This window comes from Bombina bombina, chromosome 9, assembly GCF_027579735.1.
Source record: "Bombina bombina isolate aBomBom1 chromosome 9, aBomBom1.pri, whole genome shotgun sequence".
Lineage (NCBI taxonomy): Eukaryota > Metazoa > Chordata > Amphibia > Anura > Bombinatoridae > Bombina > Bombina bombina.
The window spans coordinates 40,569,698-40,579,414 of NC_069507.1; the positions used below are offsets into that span (position 1 = coordinate 40,569,698).

Here is a 9,717-nt window from a genome sequence, read left to right on the forward strand (position 1 = left end):
TAATGTTTCTAAGTCGGCTCATTTTTTAAGACCTTGCAATAATACGGAAAATCAGGCTTATCGGGTGTTAGACGAGAGGGTTGAAAGGCCTGAAGCCAGCGATAGTCATCATGATACCGAGGTTGATAACGGTGTGGTAGAATTAGATTTATATTTAGATTCTTCTGAGGAGGATTTTATTCCTCCTTCTCCCAATGTAGTTAACACTATTAGCCAGTTTAATACGTCAGTCAGGGTCACGGGTGATCCAGTTTTAAAGGGCGAGTTAAGAAATTTGAGGGATAGGAATGTTGAAGTAATTAAAAATTTACCTGTCACTAATGATGTTTTTCTTTTAGATGGGAATGAAACTGGGTCACGGCCTGAGAATTCCCAGGGTCTTTTAATGGTGGGAAATGACGGCCTAAGTGGGGAGGCTTATGGCCTTCAGGAATCTTGGACGGAAAATATCAGGCTGGATATTGAGGACGGCGTTCCAGGGGTGGAACGTTTTAATGCAAAGGGAGAAGAAACAAGGGTGAGTACGGCCAACAATTTTAATTTTGGTCTTCAGGGCATGATGGGTCAGAGTATTAATAATACATGTCATAGCTCGGTTAACTCTGTTCAACGTCCAAACAGGTCTGGGATTGGGAGAATACAAGGTAGAGGTAGACAACGCAAGAGGTATGGGAATTTAAGGGGAGAAGGGTTTGAGGTCCCATCAGCTAAGAAGGGTAAGGGTGTTTCAGTGTATAATAGGTTGGGTATGTCTACAGCTAGTAGGGGCATTGGAATTTGGGCACCTTCTGGGGGTTTGTCACATGTTTCTTTTTTACAGACGGAAAAAGGGCAGCAATTAATGACTAACACGGATCCCAGGGCTACTGGTTTCCAGAATACAGAGAAGGTTACGGCTGCATCTCAAAGGATTCAGTCTGCAGTGCCTCAGGACCCGAGTACAGGTAATGAGGGATCCGGTGTTGTGAATCTGAATGTGGGGGTTGATACAGTTGGTGTGCATGCTGATCCCTTATCTATAACTGTTGTAGCAGGTTTAAGGGACTTGTTAGCCAAATTAGAAGGAACAAAAGTCACGGGGGGAGTCGCCAATTCATGGGTTCCCACAGAATTGGTTAACCAAAATAGGGTATTAGGGATTGGTGGTGAGGGAATAAAGGATGTAGGGTCAGTACCCCAATCTCAAATGGTCGGTTTATCTCAGCAAAAGGGGACTAATGTTGATAACAAAACGGATGGGGGTCCTGAGCTGAAGATTGCTGACACGGCTTTGGCCAGGTCTTGTTTGTGTTCTATTGGGCCTTTGGGCATGCATTTGACGGTAGAGTTAAGAGAAAAGATTTACAAGAGAGATTTTATTGAATTATTTTCCCTCCTTCCTCTTGATCAGTCTTTTGAGATACCTGAAGATTCAAAAAAGGATTCGGCCAAGAAGGAAGAGGAGGAAAGGAAAAGACGTTACAGAAAATTACCAAAAACATTTACTAACTGGTTCCAGGCTTTTGTTATTTATGCTAGTGTATTTGCTGTTAAGTTCCCGGATCAAGGAGCGGCCCTCTTTTGTTATTTAGATGAAATTGCAGCTGCTCAGAGAACATATGGTGGTATGGCTTGGTGGTATTATGATGAACAATTTAGACAACGTTTGTCGGTTAAGCCTGAGATGAAATGGGATGATCGTGATATGGGTCTATGGCTAAAAGTGATGACTCCGTTAAGGTCTTCGCAGCCCTTTCGAGGGAGTGCCGGCGGATCTCTTCAAAACGGTTCGTCGGCAACAGCCAAAAAAGGTTTCTGTTTTGCTTTCAATGAAAAGTTCTGTAAATGGGGAGCATCATGTAAATTCAGACATGAATGTTCTGGGTGTGGTGGATCCCACCCTTCCAGTAAGTGTTTCAAAAAGAACAAATTGGGAGGAACACAGGAGCTCCCTGAAAAAGGGACTAACTCCGGTGAGGCTAAGCGGGATGGAGCTGTGGCTCGTACTTTACGCTAAACAGAAAGGTTGTGGTGATAAGGCCTTGTTGTTGCTACATGGTTTTGAGTTTGGTTTCAGAATTCCATCTTCGGGAGGCGTTGTTCATTACAGGGGTAACCTTAAGTCTGCTAGGGAATGGCCTGAGGTTGTTAGGAGTAAGCTTGAGAAGGAGGTTTCTTTGGGTCGAATGGCAGGTCCTTTTAAAATATCTCCTATCCCCCATTTGCGTATTTCTCCTTTAGGAGTGGTTCCTAAGAAAGAGCCTGGTAAATTTCGTTTAATTCACCACTTATCATTTCCAAAAGGTGGATCTGTTAATGATGATATTCCGGATGAATTATCGTCTGTGTCTTATACATCATTTGACATGGCGGTTAAGTTGGTCAGAGAGGCTGGGCAATTCGCTTTAATGGCTAAAATAGATATTGAGGCGGCTTTTCGGTTACTTCCAGTTCATCCTTCTTCACATTATTTGCTGGGTTGTTGCTTTGAGGGTTTTTTCTACATTGACTTATGTCTCCCGATGGGTTGTTCTATTTCTTGTTCTCTGTTTGAATGCTTTAGTTCATTTTTGGAATGGGTTGTTAAATTCAGGTCTGGATTTTCTTCAGTAGTTCATTATCTGGATGATTTTCTTTTTGTTGGTCCCCATGATTCGGACGTTTGTTTGAAATTAAGGGATTGTTTTTATTCAATGGCATCTGATTTTGGGGTTCCTATTGCAATGGAAAAATCTGAGGGTCCAGTTACGGCCCTTAAATTTCTGGGTATTACAATAGATTCTGAAAGTATGGAATGTAGGCTGCCTCTGGAAAAGATTGTGGATTTGTCAGAAATGATTCAGCAATTTTTGGCGGTCCGTAAGGTGACTTTGAGAAAAATGCAATCTTTACTTGGAAAGTTGAATTTTGCTTGCAGAATCATTCCTATTGGTAGAGTTTTTTCTAGAAGAATGTCATTGGCTACGTCTGGTGTTAGTAAGCCTCATCATTTTGTAAGGATTAAAAAAGGTCACAAGGATGATTTGAAGGTTTGGTTAGAATTCCTTAAAAATTTTAATGGTGTTGCAATATTCATGGAAGCTAGGGTCTCTAATGTTGATTTGGATTTGATAACTGATGCAGCTGGGGGTGTTGGTTTCGGGGCTTATTTTCAAGGGCATTGGTGCGCTGAAGTGTGGCCTCAAGAGTGGGTCAATTTAGGTTTAACCAAGAACCTAGTTTTCCTTGAGCTATTTCCTATTCTGGTGGCTCTGTTTGTGTGGGAAGTGGATTTGATGAATAAATCCATATTGTTTCATACAGATAATATGGGTGTTGTTTCTGCTATTAATTCTTTATCTGCATCATCATTACCAGTTTTGCGTTTATTAAGAGTGCTAGTCCTGAAATGTTTAAGTATGAATGTTTTCGTCAGGGCAAAACATATCCCTGGTAAGCTTAATTTGATAGCAGATTCTTTATCTCGTTCACAGTGGTCTCGCTTTCGAGAGTTGGCGCCTCAGGCGGACGTAGTTGGAGCGACGTTTCCCGTCCAACTTTGGAAGCTTGGGACGGAGGATTGGCTGAATTAATTAAAAAATCTTTGGCTCCAGGTACTTGGACGTCCTATGTATCAGTTTGGAAGGAATGGGAAATGTGGTTATGTCAATCTGAAATTAAAGAAGGGTATGATGATGTCACGGGTTGCTTATTGGAATGGATGTGGCATTGGGGAAATGTGGGTTTGTCACCATCTAATATGGAAAGAAGATTGGCGGCCCTTGCTTTTAGATTTCGCTTATTAGGTTTGTCTGATGTTACAAAGGTTTTTTGGGTCCGTCAGGTTCTTAAAGGCTTGAAGAAAAAGACAAAGGTTAGAGATAAGAGAAGACCTATTACATTTTCTTTACTTCAAAAAGTTTGGGTGGTATTAGCAGAGATTTGTGCATCAAGATTTGAATTAATATTATTTAGAACGGCCTTTGTATTGGCCTTTTTTGGGGCATTTAGAGTTTCGGAATTGGTAAGCCCTAGCAAAAAAGTGTCAGGTGGTTTACAAAAAGAAGATGTATTATGGAATGATAACAGAGTAGAAATATTACTGAGAAATAGTAAAACGGACATATATGGGAAAGGCAAGAACATAGTGCTATTCCCTAGCGGTGGTGAAATATGTCCATGTCAGGTAATGATGCTTTATGGGTCCATATGGCCTTTGCAGGATGGCCCTTTGTTGGTTCATTCAGACGGTTCTTTTTTATCACAATATCAATTTAGAGCCATTTTAAGAGGTTCAATTGTTTTATTGGGTCTTAATCCTTTAGAGTTTGGATCTCATTCTTTCCGGATTGGAGCGGCTACTGAAGCCGCTATGTTAGGTCTCAGAGAGGATATAGTTAAAAAGATTGGTAGATGGGGTTCAAGTCGTTATAAATCTTATGTTAGGCCTGATTTAAGGATAAAAAAAAAAAAAAAAAAAAAAAAAAAAAAAAACTTGAATAGAATGTATGTTTTGGAATGTTTGAGTTGTAATCATCCTGAACACTCCTTTTTCTCTTATTTTAGGTGTAAAGATCGTATGGGTGATGGGGCATTCGTTTATATACTGGGCCAATGCTGAGGCCAGTAAGAAAATGGGCGGCCTTCAGCTTGGGTGTCCTGTGGATCAATGGGAGGTCAAATGGTTTGGGATTAGGGGGATGTGCTGGGAACTCTTTTTTCCGTTGTTTCTAGATTTTGGCAGAATGTTTCCTCGTCCTCAGGTTTTGATAGTGCATTTGGGGGGAAATGATTTAGGTATGATTCCTCAAAAGGAACTAGTTAGAAGAATCAAAAGAGATCTGGGCAACATAAAGGAACTTCATCCTGAAATCAAAATAATTTGGTCACAGATTACTCCTAGGTTGGTTTGGAGATCAGCGAGGGATTATGATAGGCTAGAAAAGAGTCGTAAAAAAATTAACAAAATAATTAGCTCTTTTGTTAAGAGGTTGGGGGGAGGCGTAGTTTTCCACCCAGATTTTGAAGTAGATGGAGCTGAGGAATTTTATTTAAAAGATGGTGTTCATTTTAACCAATTTGGGCTGCAGCTATTTATTTTCGATATAAAAGAAGCTTTGGGAAAAATATTGGGTTTGGCGGGACTGGGCTGTTCGGTCAGTCCAGTCGGTGGCGGGGGTGCTAGTTCCCAGACAAATATGGTACGCAATATGGCCAAGTGATTTGGAGGATTTTAAGTAGTTGCCTCTCCATGGGGTGAGTGGACAACTGGTTTTATAGGGGCAAGGGGTTCCCTATTAAAGTTTAGGTGTACTTGGACGGACTCAACAGGGATATAGCTGAGTCCAGTTGTTGAATAACGGCCATCTTGTTTTTGTGGGTTTGGGAACTAGCACCGCTGTGGTTTATGTTTTATTTGTCAGTAATGTTATTTATGAACATCAGGTATGTTCTGTGGAAAAATGTTTGAAAATGTTTGAAAATATTTATTACTCAATATTTAAATTGTGTTGTTAATAAAATGGCTGCGGCCAAATTTTATACCAAAGCTGTGTGTAACTCTTTTATTTATGTTATTATTTTAACTTATAATGGTTATAAGATTAAGGCCGGGGATTGACGACTTTAAAGGTCAGGGAACCCCTGGGAGTTCGAAGTAACGGGAAGGGGACTTGACCGTTGGAGGAATTAGGCCTTGGGTGTGATTGGTTATTTACTGTAGGGGGCGGGCTTAGCACGCGCTGTTACGCATTTAAAGAAAGAGCGGGAGAATCTGTCATCAGAATAATTATCAAACCTTTCTAGAAAGTGCTCCCTCCCTCCCTAATCTTTGTTTTTCCTTCCTTGTTCGTGTTTGTCGCAGCAAGGCGGGGGTGCTAGTTCCCAGACAAATATGGTACGCAATATGGCCAAGTGATTTGGAGGATTTTAAGTAGTTGCCTCTCCATGGGGTGAGTGGACAACTGGTTTTATAGGGGCAAGGGGTTCCCTATTAAAGTTTAGGTGTACTTGGACGGACTCAACAGGGATATAGCTGAGTCCAGTTGTTGAATAACGGCCATCTTGTTTTTGTGGGTTTGGGAACTAGCACCGCTGTGGTTTATGTTTTATTTGTCAGTAATGATATTTATGAACATCAGGTATGTTCTGTGGAAAAATGTTTGAAAATGTTTGAAAATATTTATTACTCAATATTTAAATTGTGTTGTTAATAAAATGGCTGCGGCCAAATTTTATACCAAAGCTGTGTGTAACTCTTTTATTTATGTTATTATTTTAACTTATAATGGTTATAAGATTAAGGCCGGGGATTGACGACTTTAAAGGTCAAGTAACTGTATCAATTAGCAACCTGTTCATGAAGGCCAAAATACAGAGGGATTAACTTTACAGAAAAACAGGGAGACAAAAGGAGCACAAAACTCGATTCAAGTGAGTTTTATAAACATAGAGACCGCGCATAAAAAACAACACACTTACAAGATGTGTATGATAAAGCAGCATGTAGTCAATACAGATAAGCGGATAACAGGATCACAGGGTCTGTTCCGGGATGAAAACTGTCAGTTACCCAACAAGCTGAACCACCACGTATCCCACAGGGTACTCTCCGGCTCCAGACTTCGGGAATCCACTTAGATAGGTTGTAACAATACTTTTGGTAAGTTGTAACAGCACAACCTCAACGCGTGTTACCCGTTCCACTTACGGGCTTTATCAAGAGGAGAATTACATATGAAATCACAGGTGACCTTCTCATTTTTAAAGGATTGAACAGCCAATCATGCGGGGAATTGTGTACAGGTGAACACGCCTCATAGGTAGCTGTATTGCAATCTGAGCTGCATTCTTGAATAATAGCGTGAGAAACATATACAAAATGTGAATAGGCTGGCTCAAACAGATGATATAAAATAAATACATCCAATAATGAAAAAATGTGACATTAGTAAAAAAAACATTAAAAAGCCCAACATAATATACACAGTATAAATAAATTGCTTTAAAGTATAATGATGGATGCACTCCACCTGTTTTAGACATGATAAAAAATACATACATGAATCTCATAAAATAAAATAAACAAAACAGAAGAAATATTTTCACACAAGTCTTATTAAAAAAAATTATATATAAAACGAATGTGGATTTGAATTTAAATTGTTTTTTTTCTTCGAATTTAAAAAAAAAAAAACAGACCTTACCAAGTTATATACAAAATAAAGACTCACAGCCTGACTGTATGAGCATAACAACACATTCAGATCACATTAAAGGTTGGGTAACCAGTACCAAATCTACATAAGGACAAAAAACCTGATAATGAGATGAAATTGAAGACCTATCAAATCTCATAGTTGGAAAATAATCAGATTTCTTACATATGGGCTGCAACATCTATGTCGATATTCAGACCTAAGGGGTATAAACATTTCATTTTATAAATCCACAACGTTTCTAATTTGCATAGTTTTAATAGTCTGTCCCTTTTGTATGGGGGAAATCCAATCGATGATTTGTATTTTTAGACTGCTGGGATCACAATTGTGACATTCCAAAAAATGTCTAGGTACACTGTGTTTGGTAAATTTTTCTTTTATATTGTACACATGTTCATAGAACCTTTTTCTTATTTTCCTTTTAGTGCGGCCAACATAGAACAAGCCACATCCACATTCTAAAAGATACACTAAAAAAGTGGAATAATAAGTCCTAATTTTAATATTAAATTCCTCCTAGTGGCTGGAGTTTAGGAATCTAGGAGATGTGTTAATGTGTTTACACATGCCAAATTTTATCTTTCCACATTTCATAGTGCCCCTTCCACCAGCTAGCCAATTAGTAGCTTGCGAGCTATTGATGGTATCTTTATGCTGGCTTCTGAGCTTACTAGGGCCTAACAGACTTTTTTAGGTTCCTTCCCGTTCTAAATGTGATAACAGGTCGATCTCCAAGGTGGCTCCCCAATATAGGATCTGCTTTTAAAATAGGCTAATGTTTCTTGAGAATGCCTTTGATTTTACTGGCGCCCTCGTTGTAAGTGGTGACAAATCTAATAGGTGTTACCCCTGACTTATCCTGTTTAGTGGTGGGTTTCAAGCCTGATAATATAAGTTCTACTCTATTTCTGATCAATGCTTTCTCTTTTGATTCTTTGAGCAATGTTTCTTTCTATCCCTTCTCACAGAATTTCTTGTCTAAAATCTTTGCCTCTCTTAAAAAATTATTTTCATGCGTACAGTTCCTTCGCATTCTCCGATATTGGCTATAGGGACATTTTTAATCCACCTTCGTTCGTGAGCACTGGAATAATCGATAAAACTTTTTCTTTCTGTGGGTTTCCTATAGTTAGTTACTGCTGCCAAACAATTGTCCTCACTATACAAAATTAAGTCCAAGAACTCAATAGAGGACTTAGAGTGTATGTCTGTAAATTTTAAATTGAATTCATTATTATTGATATATTGGTAAAAAGCTTGTATATCTACTTCACTTCCTCGCCACAAAATTATAATATCATCAATATACCAATTATATTTAACTATATTGTTCTCAAAAGGATTGTTGGACCAAATATATGAATTTTCAAAACGATTCATATATAGGTTCGCTTATGAAGGGGTGAACGTAGTCCCCATAGCCGTTCCTTGTGTATGTAAATAATAAATATCTTCAAATACAAAATAATTATGATTTAAAATGAATGTGATGCTATCAACTAAGAACTGAGCATGGAGGCTAGAGATATTACCTCTGGATAATTATGTCTCCACAGCCCTAACACCTGCACTATGTGGAATGCAGGTGTAAAGAGCAGAGACATCACAAGTAATCCAAAACATGTCTTGTTCTCATTTGATGCCCTCAAATAACTTTATCACTTCCTGGGTGTCTTTTAAATATGCTTGAGTATTTCTAACTATAGGTTGTAAGTAGGAATCAATGTATTTGGAAAGGTTATCACAAAGAGAGCCTATCCCAGAGACTATCGATCTCCCCGGGGGATTGACTGCATCTTTGTGGTGGGTAGGTGGTAAAACAGAGGTGTTACAGGGTGGGGGTTAGACACAACCTATATTTATCAATATTGAGTATTCCTGCATTTTTCGCCTTCATAAGAAGTTTTTCAAGATCTTTATTAAATTTAATGACAGGATCTTGATTCAGAGTTCTATATGTTTGTGTGTCATTGAGAAGTTTAACTGCTTCATCTAAATACTGTTCCCTTTCCTGGATAACTATACCTCGGCCCTTGTCGACGGAGCGGATGACAATGTCATAATTCTTAGTGAGTTTGTTCAAAGCTTTCCTTTCAAGAATGGTCAAGTTATCATTATATTTATTTAAAAAGAAATTGAAAAATAGAGAGAGTAGAAAATATTGCTGTATATTTAATATTCGGTGCTACCCTTGAATAATAAATTTAAACAACAGAAAAGATAGACATATATTGGGGCATTTGTAAATGTCCCAAAAAAAGCAAGGGATAAAAAAGCACACGAAAAGTTATTTTGAAACAATCCAATTTCTTTATTTAAATGTCCCACTTCACATTCAGTGTTTGATCTGTTCCTCCGGGCTGCAGTAGTTAGAGGAACCTCTTACAATTTAAAATACAAAATCAAAACAAAAGCAATACATAAAGCTATCAGAAAATCTCAAACCCTATGCATACGTATGCAGACTAGAGCAATGCAAGACTATAGGATAACATATGTGAAAATCATGCACACAATGTCTAAATACAAGACACTACTA

General features: G+C 38.5%; 1 protein-coding gene across 1 annotated transcript; it reads left to right on the forward strand.

Moving 5' to 3' along the window:
* Positions 1-5,181, forward strand: LOC128639478 (uncharacterized). Its single transcript, XM_053691620.1, has 3 exons — positions 1-517; positions 821-944; positions 4,525-5,181. The coding sequence occupies exons 1-3, from the start codon at positions 386-388 to the stop codon at positions 5,178-5,180; spliced, it is 912 nt and encodes a 303-aa protein (XP_053547595.1). The 5' UTR covers positions 1-385; the 3' UTR covers position 5,181.
* Positions 5,182-9,717: the final 4,536 nt, after the last annotated feature.

Excerpts from the sequence above, each read along its gene's own strand:
- LOC128639478 (XM_053691620.1), top strand. The coding sequence starts at position 386 with ATGGTGGGAAATGACGGCCTAAGTGGGGAGGCTTATGGCCTTCAGGAA. Across the intron at positions 518-820 it reads CAAAGGGAGAAGAAACAAGG|ACGGAAAAAGGGCAGCAATT; the intron begins GTGAGTACGGCC and ends TCTTTTTTACAG. Across the intron at positions 945-4,524 it reads GCCTCAGGACCCGAGTACAG|GTGTAAAGATCGTATGGGTG; the intron begins GTAATGAGGGAT and ends CTCTTATTTTAG.